The sequence below is a fragment of the Tamandua tetradactyla genome, chromosome 3 (genome assembly GCF_023851605.1).
Source record: "Tamandua tetradactyla isolate mTamTet1 chromosome 3, mTamTet1.pri, whole genome shotgun sequence".
Taxonomy (NCBI): domain Eukaryota; kingdom Metazoa; phylum Chordata; class Mammalia; order Pilosa; family Myrmecophagidae; genus Tamandua; species Tamandua tetradactyla.
In genome coordinates, this window is record NC_135329.1 from 55,343,734 (window position 1) to 55,369,977 (window position 26,244).

General features: G+C 37.9%; 2 protein-coding genes across 7 annotated transcripts in view; one reads left to right on the top strand and one right to left on the bottom strand.

Moving 5' to 3' along the window:
* IAH1 (isoamyl acetate hydrolyzing esterase 1 (putative)) overlaps window positions 1–11,437 on the top strand; it is a 34,717-nt gene extending 23,280 nt beyond the window's left edge. For 2 of the 4 annotated variants that reach the window (XM_077153144.1, XM_077153146.1), the window contains exons 5-6: window positions 2,835–2,956; window positions 5,211–5,576. In XM_077153144.1, the coding sequence (XP_077009259.1) occupies window positions 2,835–2,956; window positions 5,211–5,393 (305 nt within the window). In that variant the 3' untranslated portion in view covers window positions 5,394–5,576. Of the gene's footprint in view, window positions 1–2,834; window positions 2,957–5,210; window positions 5,577–6,893 lie in introns of those variants that run through there. The other 2 variants (XR_013172503.1, XM_077153145.1) reach the window with 2 other exon arrangements.
* ADAM17 (ADAM metallopeptidase domain 17) overlaps window positions 5,680–26,244 on the bottom strand; it is a 137,841-nt gene continuing 117,276 nt past the window's right edge. For all 3 annotated transcript variants that reach the window (XM_077153137.1, XM_077153139.1, XM_077153138.1), the window contains 6 exons: window positions 13,939–14,073; window positions 12,512–12,642; window positions 11,583–11,661; window positions 10,745–10,833; window positions 7,965–8,015; window positions 5,680–7,491 (listed from right to left, as the gene is read on the bottom strand). In XM_077153137.1, coding sequence (XP_077009252.1) covers window positions 7,141–7,491; window positions 7,965–8,015; window positions 10,745–10,833; window positions 11,583–11,661; window positions 12,512–12,642; window positions 13,939–14,073 — 836 coding nt within the window. In that variant the 3' untranslated portion in view covers window positions 5,680–7,140. The remainder of the gene's footprint in view (window positions 7,492–7,964; window positions 8,016–10,744; window positions 10,834–11,582; window positions 11,662–12,511; window positions 12,643–13,938; window positions 14,074–26,244) is intronic.

A 26,244-nucleotide genomic window follows, 5' to 3' on the forward strand; every position in this document is an offset into this window, starting at 1 on the left:
TGAATTGAGGTAGCAGGCATGGTCTGGTATTTTATCATCTAAATGCCCCTTTTCTAAATCTGATAAAATACAAATAGCAAAAAATAAAAATAATTGCCTGCCATTTTTAGCACCTATGGTTAACTGTGTCAACTTCAGTAATTGTTTTTCTTGCTTGGTTTTAGATCCTAAATTTCTTCAGAAACTTTTTTTAACCTCAGTAAAGCGATAGGCACATGAGTTTGTTAGTATATACAAACTTTCATCAGCTTTAAAAGACTAGTATTGGTAATCAAATCTGGTGTTAGAAAGTTACAGTTGTATTCTTTGGGTATCAGCTTATTTTTCCTGCAGAAGACTTAAATTCTAATAATGATTTCTTCTATGCTTGGTCTCCTGAGTGCCAGGATTCATTGACTAACTCTTTTCTAGTGTGGAGCCAATTGCCTTTTAACATAAGTTGCAACTTCCACTGTCCTGCATTAATCCTTATGTCTAAAGGCAAATGAGAAAATGGCAAAAAGAAAGACAAATTCAAAAATAGTTAGCCAGAAGTTAAGTTTTCCTGAAAGGTATTTTTAAATAACTTCCTAGATCTTCATGGCTACATATTCTTAATCTCATCACTCTTTCTTCTATATCAAGACATTATTATGTAACTTAAGTATAGCAAGTTTCTCATACTAACATACTTGAATGTTTTAAAAGGTGATATTATGGAATTTTTCTAAGTATCCAAACTCAGAGAACAGGCTATTCTATGACAAATTAATGGCTTTGCAGTACAGGACAGCTGTTTCCAAAGCATGATCTGGTTCATTGTTAACTATTATTTTTAGGCAGATTAAAAATATTTATTTTTATTATAAACAATGAACAAACTTATAAGCATTCTTGACATACAAACATTCTTGACATGGTTACAGTCAGTGAGTGGCTCACAGTATCATCATATAGTTGTGTATTCATCACCTTGATCATTTTTTTTTAACATTTGCATCTCTCCAGCAAAAGAAAGAAAAAAGAAAAAAATCATACATGCCATATCCCTTACCACTCCCTTTCATTGACCACTAGTATTTCAATCTATTCAATTTAACTTTTGTTCCTCCTATTATTTATTTCTTACCCATATTTTTTACTCATCTGCCCATTCCATAGATAAAAAGAGCATCAGATACAAGGTTTTCACAATCACACAGTCACATTGCAAAAGCTGTATTATACAATTATCTTCGAGAAACATGGCTACTGGAACACAACTCTACAGTTTCAGGCACTTCCCTCTAGCCACTCTAATATACCATAAACTAAAAAAGGGAATCTATATAATATGCAAGGATAACCTCCAGGATAATCTCTTGACCCTGAAATCTCTCATTTCAGACACTGACACTTTATTTTGTCTCATTTCTCTCTTCCCCCTTTCAGTCGAGGTTTTCTCAGTCCCTTGATACTGAGTTCCAGCTCATGCTAGAATTTCTGTCCCACATTGCCAGGGAAATTTACACCCTGGGAGTCATGTCCCATGTAGGAGGACAGTGAATTGCTTGCAGTGTTGGCTGAGAGAGTGAGAGAGGCCACATCTGAGCAACAAAAGAGGTTCTCTCGGGGTGATTCTTAGGCCTAATTTTAAGTAGGCTTAGCCTTTCCTTTGCAGGGATAAGTTTCATAGAGACAAACTCCAAGATTGAGGGCTCAGTCTGTTGATTTGGTTGTCCCCACTGCTTGTAAGACTATCCGAATTCTCCAAATAAGGAAGGTGAATTTTTCCCCCTTTCTCCCTATATGCCTAAAAAAGGGGACTTTTTTAGGCATATTTGTGGTGTTGGAAAGAAGAAATTTTAGGTGATTTTTATACACGCTAAAGAATGAACACCACAATTTTATGGGAAGACTATTATTGTCCCCATTTTATAGATAGGGAAATTGAGTGTTAGAGTGGTTAAGTAACTTGTTCAAGATTACACAAACAGTGACAGAATCAGAAATCAAATCCAGGAACTCTAACTTAAGAGCCCAGGTTTTTACTATTACACAGAACCACTTTTCAGTGGGGTTTGAGCTACATCTCTGCTCGCAAAGGGCCAGGGGTGGGGAGATATGCCCATGTTATGTATGCATTGAATGCCCCATTCATGACATTCTGCATGAGTTTAATCTTTTAATCTTCTCATTAGTCCAGTGATTAGTAGGCATCATCATCATATAGATTAAGAAAGCCTCAATAGGTTAAGTGGTTCAGTCACACCGCCATTTAGTGTCAATTATAGACATCGCCTTATTTTCATTTTCTAAGTCTTAAGTCTGTGAATGATTTTCAACTATATTGCCGTGGCTTCCCCTAACCTATAATATAAAAATTCAGAGTTGTCAGCACAACATTCCCCTTCTGTTGTCTGGGCCAGCATTCCTTTCTATGATATCACTGACTTGCCGCCATCCCAGTTCCATTCACCTCTGGCGTGCACTCTAGCCAACCAGACTTGGCATTCCCCCAGGCCTTTTCTGCCTCTGTATCCTTCTTCATTGTCCTCAGAATGTCCCTCAGGCCCACCCTCTCAAAGCTCCTCAGGAGACCCCAGTTAGAACTCAGGTTTAACTCAGTTAAAACTCTTTTATCCCAGTGAACTTTGTTCTCTGCTGTACTGTGCAAATTTTAATAACTTGTAAAACCTTAACAGGTAGGAACTTTCTTTTTCATTTCTCTGGTTCCCCATGCTCCATGGCTCAGTGGCTCAAAGTGGGTGTTAGTAAGTGCCTATTGAATTGAACTCGACAATCCAGGTCAGTAGAACTTAGACAAGGATCAGTACTTGAGTACTTGCCACCTGGATTTTTTCTCTTCTCAATAGGTTGCAGATTAAATCGCCTGAACATGGTTGTTGGTGAATATGCCACCGCCTGTTTACGAGTTTCCCAAGACTGTGGGACTGAGGTACTTGACCTATGGACCCTGATGCAGAAGGACAGTCAGGTACAGTGATTTGCTCATTCTTCAGGGTGAGTAGGATCTGACAGAAGGAGACCAGGTTTGTGCAACTTTCCCTGGAACAGCTCAGATCGAGATTAGTCAAAAAACTGGTTCCCTTCATTGTAACTCATATAGGTATTTATGGACAGCATAGAAAAGGTTTAGGTCAGGCACATTTTTTCCCCCATTTTTTCTGCTGTTTTTCACCCTTTTAAAAGTAAAGGGTCTATTCTGCAGGGCACATAGAAGGCCATTTCATTGATCTATTGAGAGACTGTCACCTAACCAGCCTTCCTGGGTAACTTGTTTGAAGTTGCTGGGGGGCAGAAGGGAAGTAGTTCATATAGGAAGGTTTCTGGTACCGTGAGAAGAAACATAGCCCACCCCAGTGTACTATGTTTGCAACTATTAGGGCTGGCCCATTTGCCAGTCACTATCAATAAAGAAGGTAGAAAGGGAATGACCTGGCTATTTCTAATATTTACACACTTATGATACGTATAGAATAGGAAAACATAGTAAGAAAGTCACATTGCCATTGGGAAACAAAGTTGCAGGTCACTTTTGGGAGCTCTTGTTCTCTCCCCATTCCCAAGTCTCCTCTGGGAGAGCCTGGGCTGTGCATCTAACTCCACCACCAACTGTGTCCAAATAAATCACTGCCCCCACCTAAACCTGGCCTAGAGTTGAGTTGTTTTTCTGTGTTAAGTTTCTGCCTAAGATGGTTTGAAAAAGATGTGCTGTTAGAAAAACAAAAATCACTAACTAATGGACTAGTTCATCTCATTAAAGTCCCTTTAGATTTTCTCCTATCTGTCCCACTGTAAGATCCTAGAACTGAGAGGGTCTTCCTTAGAGATAATCTAATGGAGTATTGTACAGATGAGAAAATTAAGGCCTAGGGATAAGTGCTAGGGAGATTCTCTAGGGAGAATCGGGATACCTACTCTAGGTATCTTAGGGAAAAGATTCTTCCCCAAAACATCAATTTTTTGGCTTTACTACACTGGCTTTAATGATAAATACTTGAGTTCAAGAGTGTAGGGAGATAACTTACATTAAAAGTTCAAATCAAGCGTAGGTTGCGCTAATAGAAAGCATTCTTCCATACCTCCATAATCCACAAAAGGAGAAAGAAAATGCCAACTAATGAAGCAATGCCCCTCCTGGAACAATAATTCTTAAAATCTTTGGGCAAGGGCAGGCCACGGTGGCTGAGCAGGCAGAGTTCTCACCTGCCATGCCGGAGACCCATTGTTTGCCTCCCAGTACCTGCCCATGTTTAAAAAAACAAAAATCTTTGGGCAAGTGGAATAAGGATATTACATACTGAAATTTATACCAGTTCTTTTCCATTTGACTGTGTTCTCTGACAAAAAAATAAATCAGATCTCAAAGTTATCAAACAATAAAATGAATATGTGGTTATCTGAAGATGGAGCCAACTGGTTCCTCACTCTGCCCCCATGTTGGTATACAACCAAAATGTTTTTAGTATCTGGAAAAATGTCCACAAAAATGCACTCACAGTTCAAGGCCAACACCATCCATATAGATTGCACTTCTTAAAATCCGTATCATTCTATCTTCCTTTTTCCAAGGTTAAATTTTATTTTATGTAAGGTTTAGTATTCTTTTTGAATAATATCCTTTATTAATTTAGATTAGGATGATATATATTTAATGTTTATATTTGAAATATTTTACTTGATGCTTTGTAGTATGTTTCTAAGTCTTTTATTCAAAATATATTAGATACATTAAAAAAAAAAGTGTGGTGAGAGACTGTATTCTTGTATTCCAGCAATTGCTATTCTAGGCTGACTGGTACAGGTTCTTTCTACTTATCAATACCTGTGCTGAGAGAATCAAAAACAATTTTAGCTCAATTGGTCCCTAAGCTCCTAATGCCAAAGTGTTCACTTCCATTGGTCTTAGTAATGGACCGTATTTACCCATTAAGCCTTTCCTTTTGACTCAAATAGCCTGATCACCTGATGTGTATGCCTTAGAATGATGTGCTAGCTCAGACAGTCATCTACAATGCTGAGGGATGGAGACATACTACATCTCTGTTGAGGACTCTGAGCACTCAGTGGGAACAGGTATGGTTGAACATCTGTGTAAACAGCATGTAGATGCTACTGGTCAGATGCCTGAAACAGCACAAGAGCCTGGGTGATTCTTCTAGGCCAGGGCCACACTAGCATTTACAAAAATTACTTGCACCTTTAACTTAATTCTCTCTCCCTTCCAGGATTTTTCACCCTATCTATCAGATGGACTACATTTATCACCAAAGGGAAATGAATTTGTGTTCTCGTATCTTTGGCCTTTGATAGAGAAGAAGGTCTCTTCCCTGCCTTTGCTTCTTCCTTACTGGCGAGATGTAGAAGAAGCAAAACCTGAACTAAGTCTTCTGGGAGATGGGGACCACTAGTTAATCACAGACAATTCAGGTTTGGTTGTTAATTTACAGAACATGAAGTTGCCATGGCACAAAGATTCTAAGATGATTTTTTCAGAAAACACTTCAAGCTTAAACCTTTAAGACTTTAAATGGAAAAATAATTAACATTTGCTACCAATATTGAATAAAAAGCATTACAGTTTTACAGGGAAACTTTGTACTTAAGTATTGATTGATTCTGCACCACAGCTATAAAACAACCTGAGCAGCTTGTTAATTCTGTAATGGTAAAAGAAAGGAAAGACAGCTTTGTTTTTTAAAAAGTCATAATTTTATTTAAAAAGGGGTCTTCTTACATTCTGTTGGGGTTGTTTCACTCTCATACATACACCCACACACCCTACTTACCTGATACCAAATTCCAAAAGTGTAATTAAAATATAAGAATATAGTGATTAGTTAAAAGATAGCAAATACCATAAGGTACAAATTCAAGTATTAGTGTAATAAGTATCTGTGTAACAACCGTCCTGGGGGGGGGTCACGACATGTGAGACAGACACATGATTTGTCACAGGTCTGGTTAATTGTCTTCAAAGTTTATAACTTATCAGTTACAACACGTTGGCTAGTGAGCATATTTCAGTACTAACAAAAAAGCTCAACTACCATTTTATTGAAATTAGAGTTCAATCCTATGATTTCTATCCTTCACTCAGTAATCCTGAAGCACTAAAACAAGAAGTAATGCAGGTATCCACTTGCTGGTCAGTAGGAAAGATTTCAGTATCAATTGTAGGGATGAGCCAGAACCCTGACCCCCATGGAGGTGGGGGGCACTATATCATACCTCTTCCCACCCAAAACAACTGCTGTTCTGGGAAAAGTATCTTGCTTGCCCTTGAATCCAGTTATGCTTGAAAGTAGGCAATCACACACTTATTTTGAAGTAGCTAGCCTTTTGTGGATTTTATTTAAGAGCACAGCAATAGTATTAGAGATACATGAAGGTATATTATGAAACAGAAAAAATGCCCAGCAAATCGGGGTCCTGAACAGTTAGGTACAAATATCTGTAACCCTTATTATAACTAGATTGAGTTCTATAAAATAGTAGCCTTTGAATCAGAAAGAGACATAATTTCTGGCTCCAGGGTCCAAATCTTAACATCACGATGCTATGCTGCGTCTTTTGACATAATCAATTTCCAAATTTATATGCGCAAATTCTCCCTGTTGCTACTACAAGCTTTGAGTAATACCTAGAAATAGAACCCACAGTCTGGAGATAATGATAACTAGATTTTATCTCCTTTGACTTTACTTGAATACCAAAAAAATGTACATTTAATCTGTGTTCCAGATGTCCTCACAAATAGCTGCTGAATGTCCTGTTATTTGGCAGATTTTTACAGTGTATAAAAAAATTGATCATCTCCCTTATCAGTGCCTTTACCAGTATAAAAGGTTAATTTACAAAAATGTATATTCATAATCTAATCCAACTATATTTCTGCTTCTGCACCACAGGTTGAAAGATATTTTAAATATTTTTCAAAAAAGCTAAAAACCTGAAAGTCTCAAGATGAGCTATTGACCTTACCTCTTCGTAAGTACACACAAGTACTCATGTGAAGTGCAAACACCTGGCCAGCATCTGCTGTTACCTCACTTATTTCTCCACAATTTGCCAAAATAAATGCAGTGACTTTAGATCAAACCTATAAAAACATTTTACATGCTTAAGTCAGAAGAATGCAGAAAATCCATCCCTGAACTAGCATTCTGTTTCTTTGCTGTCAACACGATTCTGACGCTGTAATTTAAAGGAGGATGCTTTTTCACTTCTTGTGACAGGATGGTCTGTGAGATCTTCAAAGGATTTTGCAGCTGTACTGCTATTTGGAAAAGGGTCCTTCTCAAAGCCATCTTCATCCACATGAGAGTCAGTGCTGGGGTCTTCCTGGATGGTGTCCATTCTTTGATGGTCCAGTTTTGGAGCCACAGGCACTGAGGGCATCACTGGGGCAGGCAGCAGGGGCTGGAGCCGGCCTGGAGTCTGGGGTGCAGGAAATGGTTTAATAATGCGAACTGATGCGGAATCCATGCTACTGAGCATTTCGACATTCTGAAAAGAAATGAGTTAATTGAGAGTAAAGGGTGAATCACAGCTCTCAGTTTTAAACTTATCCACCACCAAACTGCTTTTATGCTCTCAGCATTGGGGTCCCTCATGGTAACTAAATCATGAGGCATCAACCCAGGAAATGACTCATAAGAAAGAATCCTATCATTTAGTGCTAAACAGCCAAATCATTCCTTATGGATATAGGGAGGGGAGATAACAGCAATTTCCTTTTGAAATCTCCAACCATCCAACTAAAAGTTTATTATAGCTGTTGTCAGGAGAGTTCATCTTAATTTCCAACCCAGGTCCTTCCTGCTGCAACATGACTTTGCCCTAGCAAAAGAAACTAAAGCCTGAGGGCTCTTGCTAAGGTGGCCAACTGAAGGCCTCAGCAGTGAATCCTCTGCTTAAAAATGCTTTAAAGTACCTTTGGCCAACTGGAAATAATTTTTCCTTTCATATGTTATACTTACACTGGGGTGAAATAGCGACAGAGATTCATATTGCTTATCCAATTTCTTATCCTAGTAAGAAAAGAATACCAAGAAAAAGGTCATTCTTAGAAACAAAATTCAGTTAATAAGTACCCTTTCCTGATAGCCTAATCCTAATATTAAATTAAGAATTTAGAACCTGAGTTGTAAAAAAAAGTGGTAGCAGGTTCAAGAGGTGAGAATAAATTTCTTGAGCAAGCTTTAATAGTTCTGTCACCACTCATAAGTTTCCTTGGTACTCAAGGGAGATACATTTTGGGGGCAATAAGTATAGAAATAGGCAAGGTTTGAGAATCCTTTTCCTGAGAGAGCTCTCCCCCTATGTGTTAAGCTGTCAGATCAGTGTACCAGTTCCTGGATCCACCAAGACAATGCAGAAAGGAAGGGAAGCAGGTGAATTGGCTTAAGGCTGGCTGGACTGGCAGAAGCTTTCTCTGCCCCAGTCGCACCTGTCCACCCCACGTGATACTTTCCTCAGCTGTCTGTATAGCTGCTGGGGCCCAGCTCTGTTGGGGAGGTTTCTGTTGGAGGAACTAGGCCTCAGGTCCCTACATAATATCCCAGAAGGCTGAATACATGGCTATCAATGGCTCTTTACCCCTACTTGTAGGAAGTATTAACACAGATGACCAAGGATAAGGCAGGAGGCTGAGCCCAAGAATCAAAGTCTCAGCTTCCAGTCTGACTGTTTGAACATGTTCGGTGGCCAGAAATAAGCTCCCATCCTTCTGCAGGTGATCTGCTTTCCCTTGAAATCAAGGATCATGCCTCACAGTCCACACCATAACTTTCATTATATACAACACATCTGTCTCAAGTAAAAACAATCATAATGGATGGCAGTTTCATCCAGACACACATTTTCATCTGTCAGAGCATCAACCATGTCTCCTTTAAAACAGCTTTGTTTTACCAGAAAGGACATGCTCCCAGAGATGTTCTCCCTTACCTATCATGCTTCCCACTCTGAGGAAAATTTGTGCAGTAAATGGCCCAGAGGCAAGAAGAGTAAACAGGAAAAGTCAAGGAAGCAGAAGGCAGTAAAGTCTGTCACTAGAAATAACAGTGCTAATGTGGGGGACACTGTGGAAATACAGTACAAATCTGGAAGCCTGGGTCTGATGTCCTCATCACTAAAGCAGACTAATCTCCATTTTTACCCACAGAAGGAAGGTGAATGGATTTCTAAGAATTTTTGAAGTGCCTCAACTTTATCAAGGACCTGGAATTACTCAGACAAAGCCCTAGTCAACTTGTAGCTGTTACTCATCATGAATGAGATTTTTTTTTTTTAAATTGTCCACTCTTATTGGTTGGAAAGATCTGAGGGTACCCTGTAACAATAATCCCAAGTATCTACATTGTATATAAATAACATCCTTGGAACATTGAAGTTTAACACTTGCTCTATTATTAATAAATTTAGCCTGAAAAACTGTTAAACTTTACCACTAAGGAAAACACCTGATACTCTGTCAAACAGTAGGGACACCCAAATCAATAGGCTAACCCCTTGATCTTAAGGCTTACTCATGTGAAGCTTATGTATGTAGCGGAGAAGCTTAGACTACCTGTACGTATGCCTAAGAGTTACTTCTGGAGGACCTCTTTTGTTGCTCAGATGTGGACTGACTCTCTCTCAGCCCAACTATGCAAGTGAAATCACTGCCTTCCCACTACATGGGACATGACATCCAGGGATGAAAGTCTCCCTGGCAGCATGGGAGATGACTCCCAGGGATGAGCCTGGCCCTAGCACCATGGGATCAACAATTCCATCCTGACCAAAAGGAGGGAAAGTGTAACTACTAAAATATCAGTGGCTGACAGAGTTCAAATAGAGTCAAGAGGCTACTCTGGAGGTCACTCTTATGCAAGTTTCAGTTAGACATTGCTACTTGTCATAACCTGTCAAACCTGAACCAAAACCTTTCCAGCCAATCCTAAAGGACACCCAGGGCATTATATAAGATTTTACAAAGGTTCCATGCACTGGGGTAACTTTCCAGAAACTTACAAAATCCAAATGGGTCCCTGAACCAGATAAGTCCTGAAACCTAGAAGGCCCAGCCTCTCCTGAACATTAGCTAGTTCCATCTCCCTACCCCATATTATGGACAGCCCCTTCCAACATGAAAAAGTTAGAATGGCCATACCCCATACCTCTAAAAGAGTAGGATAGAAAGATCAAAGGTGATGGTGAAGTTATACAGAGAAGGTAGGATTTAACAAATGAATATGATTACTGATTCATTAAATTGACAATTCCTTCAGTCTCCAGTATCTTAGAGCAGCTAGAAGTAAACTAAAATTGTGGAATTGTAACCCATACTAAACTCTGAAATCTGCTCTACAACTAATTGTTCTGCTCCGCTTTGAAATTTATTGCTTTTTTGTATATATGTTAGTTTTCACAAAAAAGAAAAAGTCGATTGTGATGATCAAAAAATATTTCTTCTAGCCTCCTATGTTCTGGAGCAGCTAGAAGGAAAAATCTGAGATGATGGTATGGTGGCCCATGACAAACTCTGGGCTCTGTCCTGTAACCACTTGTTGAAGAGTGCTTTGAAAACTACTGCTTTTTCCTTTCTTTGCTTTATATATACGTTATACAATAAAGAAAAGTGAAAAAAAAATTAGCAAAAAATGTCCAAAAAACAAGGATAGATATGCTAAGAACAAATTATATCTTTTTCAAAGATTATATAGTTGCAGTTCAAAATTTTAGTAAAATATTTACTTGAAAACTGGTGACTTACCACACAATGGACAAGAATGCTGAAAGGAATCCAAAATATCAAGGAGAAAACGAGGACCGAGCCTACAATGTTATCGGCTAAAAACTTCCCTGTGAACAAGTTTAAACATAAAATATCTTGATCAATGCACTTTGCAAACCTAAAATTAAATGCTCTCAGATTATCTTCATAGTGTCAAATGCCACAAAGCTACTGACCAAGTAACATTACTGGCACAGTCCTGAGAAGGGTGTCCAAACCCAACCATCTCTCCAAATCAACAAGTACCTTTAAAGAAAGAGCCCAAATGCACTTCTTGAAGACACTAGATTATGAAGTGTTCAACATAATACCTGCAATAAATATGTCAGCAGATTCTAACCTTACACAATACTACTATAATAAAGATTGTTTAAGAAAATAAAGTTTTTATTTGGGTACTAATATTTGTGTAACTAAATTCTAAACCACAGACACTACAGAAGACATACTACAGCCTCCTGCAAACTCTGAGGACCAACTTTTAAATAAATGATTCTTATATCAATAGGATTCCGACTTAGACTCTGTAGGTCTAAACCATGCTTATACTATATTGTGTTCATTTTTCAGTAAAGAAGGACACCAATATTTTGACTAAAATATTGCTTTCCCTTATCTGGAAATGTGTGCATCCGAGATACACAGGGACAGACCTATACGTCAATTTTATTCTAGGTGACAAAATTTATAACATTTATGAATGGTGACTGTTTCCATCTTCTATTTCAGAATCAGAGCAAATCATTATGAAACAACACTTTTCTAATATACAGAAATTAGGTCATCTCTAATTAAAGAACCTAGGGAAATCACCTACCGAAAGTATTGATGCTAAGCTTGTCAATGAAATCCCAAAATCGCTCAATTACATCCTGTACTCGTTTCTCACATTTGCCCTATTAAAAGAAACATTACAGCATTACCCTAAAAACAATGCACTTAGAAGCAATATGACCTTGTGAAAATAGCTGTAAAGGGCTTCATAAAAGTCAAACATGTAAAGGGCCCTCTTTGACATGGGGTAGTAATTTTAGTGTAATGGATACATAAGAAATAGGATATACTGTCATTGACACTTTCAAAATTAGTCAATTTTTATACATGAATTTAGAATTATCAGGAGACAAACTCAAGAAAAAGTTTATAAAGATGGGGCCCTTCCAATAAGGACTATATTGATCATACAAACAATGTGGACAGGAAAGAACACAACAAAATGCCCTAAGAATCTTCTTTAAACTTTTAAGTGCTTTCCCATCATTTTGCATGAACAAAATTATTTTTCTACAGAGAAGAAAAGAGTCTGACTTAGGTGAGTCAGCCACCTTCCTACAGGTCTCCCCTAGTCGTTTGGTACCTGTTTCAAAATGACAACACTGAAAATTTTGCAATCTCAGTAAATTTTATGAATTAACCTAGGATACATATCATCAGGACCCTACTGCCTAAAAATAACCAACTTTTCAAAAAAGTACCTGCCTAGGTCCTTCCCAGCCTCTCAACTTAAGAGTCTCCTGCTGCTCTAGAGAGCATAAGCTCCAGTTACCTGAAAGCACTTGGCTTTTTCCTTCTAAATAATACTCATACATACTTATATAAAAATACTCTTTTACACAAACAATGGTTAGAAACATGCCCGCAGCATTTGTTTTGGTTTCCTTCTGTTTGCAATGTTAAATAATGACAATTTATAAAAACTTCCAGGGTGGCTGTTACAGAAAAAGCTGGATGTAAATGAATACTTACATTCATGTCACAAAATCCCACTGTACAGGGCTTTCCTTTCCTCAAAAATAAGTTCTTTTGTTCAGCATCAACATAGGGCACACAGCGGCCAGAAGGGTCTCTGCAGCACACCTTGCAGGAATTGTCGGTTTCTAAAAGAGAGAATATGTTGACAGCTGGAGTTTGCTTAGTTAGAGATGTGACTCTTCTGCCACTTCTCTGTCCCTGCTTTCCTTTCATGTTAAAGGTGGCAAGTGTTCAAAGTCAAGCTATCTGAGTTTCTGGGTGGGGGTGGGGGGGTGAGTTAAAATTCTCTCTATGGGCTTTATATTATATTTTCAACTGTCCAAAATTATTTCCAAAAAAGTATTTTTTAAAAAAGCAAATGCAATTCATGTTTTACCCCCTAAGGAATAATTTCTGAGCTCACACTTCTCAGTTCTCACAGCTAGAGGTTACAGACTCTTTGATCTGTTACAGAGGCCAAAAGGTTTAAAAAAAAATTATACGCAAAACTTTCTTTTTATCAAAAGCCAAAGTAGTCTCTCTCCTCAAATCCTTCATAAAGCTCTTCTAAAATGTTTCCCTTTGTCCCAAAAACATTTATTAAACTGCCAATTTAAGTTCTTGGCTTCTAGGTTTAAAGTGTATTCATTCCAAAGGGCCAGTGCTGCAGTGCTTCCGTGACTGAGTGTCCAACCACAGGTGTGGGCCTGCGCGAGCCCCAGCGGCAGACAGCGCATCCTCAGTGGAATGGCTTCCCCAGCCCAGATCAACTCCTGAGAGCTCAGAGGCCAAAGGAAAACACTGGCAAAGGAAAACAAAAGAAGCTGCGGGGGCACACCTGAGTGACAGAGAAAGCAAAAAATTAAACTGGCAGTGTAACCTGGAACAGTACAAGTGACTCAGCAAAGTCAGTGTTTATAATGACTTAGAACAGAAGTCAGCTAGAACATAAAAACAAGTAAAACAAACCTTAAAGGAAAAAACAAAAACCTTTCTACCATCCTTTCATACTTGTTATTTGCTACCTGTCAGGTACTGGACTTTCAGGGTCTTCCATCCCTCTTACTATTCATTCAGTGAATGATTACTTGACACCTATTATATACGTTATCTTCTTGAATTACATGTTCTCCTACCAGGAACACCACTTCTCCAAATATTGTTGGACTGTATATATGTATAGATATTTCTCAATAAACATATTTTTTAAAGTTCCCTCCTGCCCCATCCTGAGCCTGCCACATTCCCTGAAAATGCAGCAAGAGGTGAGGCCCACAGAATAGCTTTCACATATCTAGTGGAGGGGCCAGGATTTGAATCCAGATATCTGCCTCCAGATATGCCCTGCCTCCACCCCTTCCTGGGTGCCTGGCTTGGTTCTAGCTAACCTGACGAACAATACGGGGCCAGGTAGGCAGGTACCATATTCACCCCCCTCTCACCATTACATGCACAGGACTCCAGCTTCTGCTCCCTCTCACAGAAAGGAATGCATTTTCCATCTTTACACTTTCCAAGATCCAAACAAACTGTGTCATCTTCAGCATTTCCAGGTGGGGGACACTCACTGCTATTACCTGGAAGCACACAATTTCATATCACACTGAACTGCATGTCAGGCAGCGTTACAGTACATGATATACACCGTTCCCCCCTAAGTGAGTGCCCCCTAAGAGACTCCCAAAGCAAGCGACAAGGGCAAGAGTCTACAGAGTCAGCCAGCCAGTAAGCAGTTAGTGAGCAATTGGCTAAAGTGCCAAGCGCTATGCTACACAATCCTGGCCCCTCCAAGTTCCCTTTATTTCTACATTCCTCTGCCTCACAGACATTATTTTCATAGTTCAGTGTATGCATATTCGATGTATGTATTATGTATATTTCAAAAATAATATTTACCTTTCAAAGATAATATTTATCTGCCAATTGTGAAATAAACACATTAAAGAATACGTATAATATATATGTCCTATCACTAAGAAAACAAAACACCTGCATACCATTAATTTAGACGACCAAAGTAAACAATATCTTGAATATTGTTCTCATACTTTTCTTTATATTCTTACCACAAATATAAGTATATCTAACACAGGTGTCAGTGCACTCTTTTTGTAAAGGGATACATAGTAAACAACTTAGTCTTCATCACAACTATCCAATTCTGCTGTTGTGGGGCAAAAGCAGGTATGGGCAATAAGTAAACAAATGTGCTGTGGACCAATAAAACTTTATTTATAAACACTGACATTTGAATTTCATGTAATTTTCATGTCACAAAATATGATCATTCTTTTTTTTCAAACATTTAAAAATACAAAGGTAGCTTCTGAGGAAGATGGTGAAGTAGGGGTTGCCTCAAAAAACAACTAGTAGACAGGCGGAAATTGCCTGAAACAACTGTGCTGGGGCTCCAGAGCCCAGGGAAGCACTGTACAGCACCCAGGGAAAAGCTAGAGGAAGAGGCTGAGGAACTCTGATAAAAAGCTGTGACTCATTTAGCTCTATGGCAGCAGCTGGCGCCCATCCCCATGCTAAGGTGAGGCACCCTGGGTCAGGTTGTGGCTGGCTGCTGTGGACGGAGGGGTGTGAAAGCTCTCCTCCTAGAGGGGTTGGGGGAGGAGGGGCACACATGGCAAAAAGGATCATGGCTTTTTATTAGCAAATTTAAGTCACTGGGTCCCAGCTCTGAACGGCTATTCCAGCCCGACAGGACAAAGAGGGCTGAGGCCATTGTTTCAACTTCAACCCCAATCCCGAAAGGAGTGGAATCAGTGGAGGTTTAAAGAAACAGGGCCTCCTTAAAGCTGCGGGGTAAGTTTGCTGAAGAGCATCATCTGCTGGGCAGGCCAGGAAAGCGCCACTTAGGAGAGCCAACAAAAAGACGTTTTGGTGTCTTCCCTGACCCTTTCCTCAGGTCCCTTTGGAATTTGTCTGTCCTTCATGGAACCATGGCCATGTTTCAGCTGAGACCTGGAAAATCCTCAACAGGGTGACCCACCTCCTCACATTTGCCATCCACCCAAAAGCAGCTAGAAGCAATGAATGGAGAGCTCAAAAAACACAAAAAATAAAATATATGTCTATAAAAGCCAAACAAAATCAAACAGAACAGGAAAACATTTCCGGAGAAGGAATAGAGGTAAGGGGTGAAACAATTGCATAAACAGAGTAATCTTAAAAATTGTACCCCAAACCCAGGGCAAAATTAGATGCAGAAGAGTTGAATAAATCTGTTAACTATGGGCAATTCTCAAGGTTTGAAATAAATACAAGAAAGAGCCTTAACACAAAGCCAATCATCAATAAAACCTTAGACAAGAGAGGGAAATGGACTCATTAAGATAATCAGATGCCTAAATATAAGAAAAAAATTGAAAGCCATACTAAGAAACAGGAAGAAATAGGAAGGTATGTCCCACTCAAAGGAACAAATTAAAAATCTGGAGAAGACTGATTTGGAATAACTAATCAAAGATGTTCAAACTCATCTCCTAAATTCTGGAAAATATGCATAAAAAGATGAAGGAAAATATGCATAAAGAGATGAAGTATATTAAAAAGACCCTGGGTGAGCATAAAGAATTTTTAATAAGAGAACTTATGGGAATTAAAGGCACAATAGCAAAGTTAAAAAATATACTAGAAGCATACAACAGCAGATTTAAAGAGGCAACAGGAATTAGATGATAGAACATCTGAAATATTAGTCAACAGAAAAGATAGAGAAAACATTCAAAAAAATTGAGCAGGGTTCTGAGGGAATTGAATGACAGCACGAGGTACACAAACATACACATTATGGGTGTCCCAGAAAGTGAGAGAAGGGAAAGGGGGCAGAAAGAATATTTGAGAAACAAATGGCCAAAAATTTCCCAACTCTGAAGAAAGACTAGAATATGCATGTTCAAGAAGTGCAACATACTCCAGACAGAATACATCCTAGTAATCCTACTCCAAGACACACACTACTCAGAATGGCAAATGCCAAAGATACAGAGAGTACCCTGAAGGCAACAAGAGAAAAGTGATTCAACACATAGAAGGAAATCACAATAAGATTAAGGCCGACTTCTCATGAGAAACCATGGAAGCAAGAAGGCAGTGGTATGATATATTTAAAATAATGAAAAAGAAAAATTGCCTGCCAAGTATTCTTTACCTAGAAAACTGTCCTTCAAAAATGGAGAAGAGTTTAAAATATTCACAAACAGAAACCGAGAATGCATCCACAAGAGATCTTATTGACAAGGAATGCTAAAAGGAGTTCTTAAAGGAAAAGAAGAGAAAGGCTTGGAGGAGGGTGTAGACCAAGTAAGGGTAAATAAAAGGGCAAAAAGAGACAAAATAAGATATGACATATAAAAACCAAAGGATAAAATGGTTGAATTAAGTATTGCCTTATAGTAATAACACTGAATGTTAATGAATTAAACTCTCCAATCAAAACACACAGACTGGCATAATGGATAAAAAAGTGTGATCCATCTAAATGGTATCTACAAGAGACTCACCTTAAACTCACGAACACAAATAGGCTGAAAGTGAAAGGCTGACAAAAGATATTCCATGTAAACCGTAACCAAAAGAGAGCTGGGGTAGATAAACTAATATCAGAAAAAATAGACTTTAAATGCAAAACTATTATAAGATACACAAAAAAATGACACTATATATTAATAAAAGGGGCAATGCATGAAGAGGAAATAACAATCATAAATATTTATGCACCTAACCAGTGTAAGGCAAACACTGGCAAAACTGAAGGGAGCAAAAAACATATATACAATAATAGAGACTTTGATACACTGCTCTCATCAATAGACAGAACATCTACAAAGAGAATCAATACGGAAACTGATAACTTTAATAATATAATAAATGAACTAGACCTAAAAGACATACAGAACACTGTAACACAAAACAACAGGATATACATTCTTCTCAAGTACTTATGGTTCATTTCCCAGGACACACCACATGTTGGGTCACAAAACAGGTCTCAATAAATTTTAAAAGACTGAAGGAATACAAAGCACTTTCTCTGATCATAATGGAATGAAGGTGACAGTCAATAACAGGCAGAAAACTGGGAAATTCACAAATAGGAAGGTTAAACAAAACACTTTTAATCAGTGAGGTAAAGAAGGAATTGCAAGAGAAATCAGTATTTATATTAAGATGAATGAAAACAAGAACACAAAATATCAAAACTTATGGGGTACAGCAAAGGCAGTACTGGGAGAATTATAGTATTAATTTTAATGCTATTTTAATAACCTACATTAAAAAGGAAGAACTAAAATCAATGACCTAACTGAACAACTGGACAAACTAGAGAAAGAACAGTAAACTAATCCCAAAGCAAGCAGAAAAAAGAAATAACACAGAGCGGAAGTAAATGAAATAAAAAACAAAAGAATTAACAAAATGAAAAGTTGATTCTTTGAGAAAAACAATAAAACTGGCAAACTCTTAGAGACATTGACAAAGAATAAGAGAGAAGGTGGAAATTTATAATAAAGTCAGAAATGAAAAAGGATATTATTAGTGACCCTGTAGAAATAAAAGGATCATAAGGGGAGACTAAGAACTGTATGCCAACAAATCATCAAACTTAGATAAAAAGGACAAATTCACAGAAACACACAACCTACACTGACCTAAAAAGACCAATTACAAGTAGAGACGGAATCAGTCATCAAATCCTTCCAACAGAGAGGGTAGGGAAGAGAGTATAGAACAAGAGGCTAATCTATAAAAGAAAATAGCCCCCAATTGCCTATTGCCTCTTGCCCTTTCATTATCTGGGAGAGTGCACACATGCTCCTTTCCCTGCATGTGTACTTCATAAATTTCTTAACTATTTGCTCTAAAAAACAACCAACCAAAAAAAAAAAAATCTGGACAGGGTGTGGTCAAGATGGCGGCTTAGCAATGTGCGTGTTTTAGTTCATTCTTCAGAACAACTACTAAATAACCAGAAACAGTACAGAACAGCTCCTGGAGCCACGTCAGTGACCAGACACACAGCGTACCCCAGTCTGGACCAGCCGGACCGGCGTCCCAGAACCGTGAGTTCCCCAAGTGGCCCAAGCCTGGGAAGCATAGGCTGCTTCCCAGAAGGGAAAGGAAAGAGTAAGCAGGGGCTGAGTCCAACCAAACACCAATTGTGGCATCAATTAACAAATTCTGACTACTAAAAACAGGCCCCCAGCTAAGGAGAACCTGGCCAAAGCGGAGGTCGCTCATTGGGCTAAGGGAAAAAGAAAAAAAGGAAAGAAACAGAGGTTTTTGTGGCTGTGTTTCTACAAACTCTTGACTGCCTCTGGACTCAGCGGCAGGACTTTTCAGGCTGCAACTGCCCCAGGCATAGGCAGTAACAAACTCCTTTCAGTCAGGGCTTGTCTGGAGCCTGTGCCTTTCCCAGGGGAGGGGTGAAGACCAACTCAGGTGGAATCCCTCCCTCAAGGAATTCAGACCCCAGGGCTTGGCAATTTGAAGCCATTAAAACCAGCCTACAACCTCTCCTCTGTCTCCACCACGCCCAAAGCAGGGAGAGTCTTTCAAAGTTAAAGGTGCTGTATCATCCTATTATGCTGGTGGGACCCGCAGGCAGACAAGTGCCACATACTGGGCAGGATATGAAAAACAGAGCACAGAGACTTCACAGGAAGTCTTTTAACCTGCTGGGTCTCAACCTCAGGGAAAACTGATGCAGGTGACTTCTTCCCCCTGATAGGAGGTCAGTTTAGTCCAGCAAAACCCAGCTGGAGTCTATAATACCTACATAGACCCTCCTAAGGGTGGGGGAAAAAAGGCACCATACAAGCAGGGCAAGAAACAAAAAAACAAGAACTGAAAAATTCTCCTCTGTTAAACAAAACCTAAGCTAGAGGTCCAGAAAAAGCTGAACTGAATGTGAAAGAACAGATACACAACAAATTCATCCAGCAAGAAAACCCTAGGTAAGAGAAGGGAAAGCAATCTCCAGAGTAAACTAATTAAGGTAATTAAATGTCTAGATGCCAGCAAAAAATAACAAATCACACCAGGAAAATTGAAGATATGGCCCAGTCAAGGGAACAAACCAACAGTTCAAATGAGGTACAAGAGCTGAAACAATTAATTCAGAATATACGAACAGATATGGAAAACCTCATCAAAAACCAAATCAATAAATTGAGGTTGGATATGAAGAAGGCAAGGAATGAACAAAAAGAAGAAATGGAAAGTCTGAAAAAACAAATCACAGAACACATGGGAATGAAAGGCACAGTAGAAGAGATGAAAAAAAATGGAAACCTACAATGGTAGATTTCGAGAGACAGAGGATAGGATTAGTGAACTGGAGGATGGAACATCTGAAATCCAAAAAGAAAAAGAAACTATAGGGAAAAACATGGAAAAATATGGGCAGGGACTCAAGGAATTGAGTGATAATAGGGAGAAGAGAAGGGAAAATGAGGAGAAAAACTAATGGAAGAAATTATCACTGAAAATTTCCCAACTCTTATGAAAGACTCAAAATTACAGAACCAAGAAGTGTAGCATACCCCAAAGAGAATATATCCAAACAGACATACTCCAAGACACTTACTAATCAGAATGTCAGAGAAAGAGAAAGAGAGGATCTCGAAAGCAGCAAGAGAAAAGCAATCCATCACATACAAGGAAAACCCAATAAGACTATGCACAGATTTCTCAGCAGAAACCATGGAGGCAAGAAGATAGTGGGATGATATATTTAAATTACTAAAAGAGAAAAACTGCCAACCAAGACTCCTATATCCAGCAAAACTGTCCTTCAAAAATGAGAGAGAAATAAAAACATTTTCAGACAAAAAATAACTGAGGGAATTTGTGACCAAGAGACCACCTCTATAAGAAATACTAAATTGAGCACTGGAGACATTTATGAAAACACAAAAGAAAGAGGTGTGGAGAAAAGTGTAGAAAGAAGGAAAATTAGATATGACATATAAATTCCAAAAGGCAAAATGGTAGAAGAAAGTACTACCCGTACAGTAATAACACTAAATGTTAATGGATTGAACTTCCCAATCAAAAGACATAGACTGGCAGAATGGATTAAAAAACAGGATCCATCTATAGGCTGTCTACAGGAAACATATCTTAGACCCAAAGATAAACATAGGTTGAAAGTCAAAGGCTGGGAAAAGATATTTCATGCAAACAACAACCACAAAACAGCAGGAGTAGCTATACTAATGTCCAATAAATTAGACTTCAACTGTAAAACAGTTAAAAGAGACAAAGAAGGATACTATGTACTAATAAAAGGAACAATTCAACAAGAAGACATAACAATCATAAATATTTATGCACCGAAGGAGAATGCCCCAAAATATATGAGGCAAACACCGGAAACACTGAAAAGAGAAATAGATACATCCACCATAATAGTTGGAGACTTCACTTCCCCACTATCATCAATGGACAGAATATCTAGACAGAGGATCAATAAAGAAACAGAGAATTTGAATAATACAAAAAACGAACTAGATTTAACATTTATAGAGCATTACACCCCACACAGCAGGATACACCTTTTTCTCAAGTGCTCATGGATCATTCTCAAAGATAGACCATATGCTGGGTCACAAAGCAAGTCTCAACAAGTTTAAAAAGATTGAAATCATACAAAACACTTTCTCAGATCATAAAGGAATGAAGCTGGAAATCAATAATACACAGAGAGCCAGAAAATTCACAAACGTGGAGACTCAACAACATACTCTTAAACAACCAGTGGGTCAAGAAAGAAATTACAAGAGAAGTCAGTAAATATCTCGAGGCAAATGAAAATGAAAATACAACATATCAAAATTTATGGGACGCAGCAAAGGCAGTTTTATGAGGGAAATTTATTGCCCTAAATGCCTATATCAAAAAAGAAGAAAGGGCAAAAATTCAGTAATTAACTGTCCACTTGGAAGAACTGGAGAAAGAACAGCAAACTAACCCCAAAGCAAGTAAAAGGAAAGAAATAACAAAGATTAGAGCAGAAATAAATGAAATTGAGAACATGAAAACAATTGAGAAAATCAATAAAACCAGAAGCTGGCTCTATGAGAAATTCAATAAAATTGATGGGGCCTTAGCAAGATTGACCAAAAGAAGGAGAGAGAGGATGCAAATAAATAAGATCAGAAATGGAAGAAGAGACATAACCACTGACCCCACAGAAATAAAAAAGGTAATAATAGGATACTATGAACAACTTTATGCTAATAAATATAACAATGTAGATGAAATGGACTACTTCCTAGAAAGGCATGAACAATAAAATTTGACTCGAGAAGAAATAGACGGTCTCAACAAACCAATCACAAGTAAAGAAATCGAATCAGTCATTAAAAAGCTTCCCAAAAAGAAAAGTCCAGGACCAGATGGCTTCATATGTGAATTCTACCAAACATTTAAGAAAGAATTTGTACCAATCCTGCTCAAACTCTTCAAAAAACTTGAAGAGGAAGGAAAGCTACCTAATTCATTCTATGAAGCCAACATCACCCTCATATCAAAACCAGGCAAAGATATTCCAAAAAAAAAAGAAAACTCCCTCTCATCTATGGACATTTGATCTTTGATAAGGCAGTCAAGCCAACTCACCTGGGACAGAGCAGTCTCTTCAATAAATGGTGCCTAGAGAACTGGATATCCATATGCAAAAGAATGAAAAAAGACCCATCTCTCACACCCTATACAAAAGTTAACTCAAAATGGATCAAAGATCTAAACATTAGGTCTAAGACCATAAAACAGATAGAGGAAAATGTTGGGAGATATCTTATGGATCTTACAACTGGAGGTGGTTTTATGGACCTTAAACCTAAAGCAAGAACACTGAAGAAGGAAATAAATAAATGGGAGCTCCTCAAAATTAAACACTTTTGTGCATCAGAGAACTTCATCAAGAAAGTAGAAAGACAGCCTACACAATGGGAGACAATATTTGGAAACGACATATCAGATAAAGGTCTAGTATCCAGAATTTATAAAGAGATTATTCAACTCAACAACAAAAAGACAGCCAACCCAATTACAAAATGGGAAAAAGACTTAAACAGACACCTACCAGAAGAAGAAATACGGATGGCCAAGAGGCACATGAAGAGATGCTCAATGTCCCTGGCCATTAGAGAAATGCAAATCAAAACCACAATGAGATATCATCTCACACCCATCAGAATGGCCATTATCAACAAAACAGAAAATGACAAGTGCTGGAGAGGATGCGGAGAAAGAGGCACACTTATCCACTGTTGGTGGGAATGTCAAAGGGTGCAACCACTGTGGAAGGCAGTTTGGCAGTTCCTCAAAAAGCTGAATATAGAATTGCCATACGACCCAGCAATACCATTGCTAGGTATCTACTCAAAGGACTTAAGGGCAAAGACACAAACGGACATTTGCACACCAACGTTTATAGCAGCGTTATTTACAATTGCAAAGAGATGGAAACAGCCAAAATCTCCATCAACAGAAGAGTGGCTAAACAAACTGTGGTATATACATACGATGGAATATTATGCAGCTTTAAGACAAGATAAACTTATGAACCATGTAATAACATGGATGGACCTAGAGAATATTATGCTGAGTGAATCCAGCCAAAAATTAAAGGACAAATACTGTATGGTCCCACTGATGTGAATGGACATTCGAGAATAAACTTGAAATATGTCATTGGTAACAGAGTTCAGCAGGAGTTAGAAACAGGGTAAGACAATGGGTAATTGAAGCTGAAGGGATACAGACTGTGCAACAGGACTAGATACAAAAACTCAAAAATGGACAGCACAATAATACCTAATTGTAAAGTAATCATGTTAAAATACTGAATGAAGCTGCATCTGAGCTATAGGGTTTTTTTTGTTTTTGTTTGCTTGTTGGTTTGTTTGTTGTTGTTGTTTTTTACTATTACTACTACTTTTATTTCTTTTCTTTATATTAACATTTTATATCTTTATCTGTTGTGTTGCTAGTTCCTCTAAACCGATGCAAATGTACTAAGAAACAATGATCATGCATCTATGTGATGATGTTAAGAATTACTGAGTGCATATGTAGAATGGTATGATTTCTAAATGTTGTGTTAATTTCTTTTTTTTTTTTTCCGATAATAAAAAAAAAAAAAAGAAAACTACAGACCAATCTCTTAGTGAATATAGATGCAAAAATCCTCAACAAAATTCTAGCAAATCGAATCCAGCAACACATTAAAAGAATTATACATCATGACCAAGTAGGATTCATCCTAGGTATGCAAGGATGGTTCAACATAAGAAAATCAATTAATGTAATACACCATATCAACAAATCAAAGCAGAAAAATCACATGATCATCTCAATTGAGGCAGAAAAGGTATTTGACAAAATGCAACATCCTTTCCTGTTGAAAATACTTCAAAGGATAGGAATACAAGGGAACTTCCTTAAAATGAAAAAGGGAATATATGAAAAACCCACAACTAATTTCATCCTCAATGGGGAAAAACTGAAAACTTTCCCCCTAACATCAGGAACAAGACAGGTAGATCCACTATCACCACTGTTATTCAACATTGTGTTGGAAATTCTAGCCAAAGCAATTAGACAAGAAAAAGAAATACAAGGCATCAAAATTGGAAGGGAAGAAGTAAAACTCTCACTGTTTGCAGATGATATGATACTATATGCCGAAAATCCTGAAAAATCCACAGCAAAACTACTAGAGCTAATAAATGAGCACAGCAAAGTGGCAGGTTACAAGATCAACATTCAAATACCTGTAGTGTTTCTATACACTAGTAATGAACAATCTGAGGGGGAAATCAAGAAATGAATTCCATTTACAATTGCAACCAAAAGAATAAAATATTTAGGAATAAATTTAACTAAAGAGACAAAAGACCTATACAAAGGAAAACTACAAGAAATTGTTAAAAGAAATCACAGAAGACCTAAATAGATGGAAGGACATACCCTGTTCATGGATTGGAAGACTAAATATAATTAGGATGTCAATTCTACCTAAATTGATTTACAGACTTAATGTAATACCAATCAAAATACCAACAACTTACTTTTCAGAAAAGAGAAAAACAATAAGCAAATTTATCTGGAAGGGCAGGGTGTCCTGAGTTGCTAAAAGTATCTTGAGGAAAAAAAACGAAGCTGCAGGTCTCTCGCTGCCTGACTTTAAAGCATTTTATGAAGCTACAGTGGTCAAAATAGTATGGTAATAGCATAAAGATAGATATATTGACCAATGGAATCAAATAGTGTGTTCAGATATAGACCCTCTCATCTATGGACAATTGATCTTTGATAAGGAAGTCAAGCCAACTCACCTGGGACAGAACAGTCTCTTCAATAAATGGTGCCTAGAGAACTGGATATCCATATGCAAAAGAATGAAAGAGGACCCATATCTCACACGCTATACAAAAGTTAACTCAAAATGGATCAAAGATCTAAACATTAGGTCTAAGACCATAAAACAGCTAGAGGAAAATGTAGGGAAATATCTTATAAATCTTATATTTGGAGGTGGTTTTCTTGCTTTGCTTTCCAAAGCAAGAGCACTGAAGAAAGAAAGAAAGAAATGGGAACTCCTCAAAATTAAACACTTTTTTGCATCAAAGAACTTCATCAAGAAAGTAAAAAGACAGCCTGCACAATGGGAGACAATATTTGGAAACGACATATCAGATAAAGGTCTAGTATCCAGAATTTATAAAGAGATTGTTCAACTCAACAACAAAAAGACAGCCAATCCAATTACAAAATGGGAAAAGGACGTGAACAGACAACTCTCAGAAGAGGAAATACAAATGCCCAAAAGGCACATGAAGAGATGCTCAACGTCTCTGGCCATTAGAGAAATGCAAATCAAAACCACAATGAGATATCATCTCACACCCACCAGAATGGCCATTATCAACAAAACAGAAAATGACAAGTGCTGGAGAGGATGTGGAGGAGGCACACTTATTCACTGTTGGTGGGAATGTCAAATGGTGCAACCACTGTGGAAGGCAGTTTGGCGGTTCCTCAAAAAGCTGAATATAGAATTGCCATATGACCCAGCAATACCATTGCTAGGTATCTACTCAAAGGACTTAAAGGCAAAGACACAAACGGACATTTGCACACCAATGTTTATAGCGCATTGTTCACAATTGCAAAGAGATGGAAACAGTCCAAATGTCCATCAACAGACGAGTGGCTAAACAAACTGTGGTATATACATACTATTGAATATTACGCAGCTTTAAGACAGAATAAAGTTATGAAGTATGTAACAACATGGATGGACCTAGAGAACATTATGCTGAGTGAGACTAGCCAAAAACAAAAGGACAAATATTGTATGGTCTCACTGATATGAACTGACATTAGTTAATAAACTTGGAATATTTTGTTGGTAACAGAGACCATCAGGAAATAGAAACAGGGTGAAATACCGGGTAATTGGACCTGAAGGGATACAGACTGTGCAACAGGACTGAATACAAAAACTCAGAAATGGACGGCAAAATATTACCTAACTGTAATACAATTATGTTAAAATAATGAATGAAGCTGCATGTGAAAATGATAAAGGGAGGAGGGTGGGGGGCATAAATGAAATCAGAAAGAAAGATAAATGTTAAAGATTGAGATGGTATATCTAGGAGTGCCTAGAGCATATAATAATAGTGACTAAATGTACAAATTTAAAAAACGTTTTTGCATGAGGA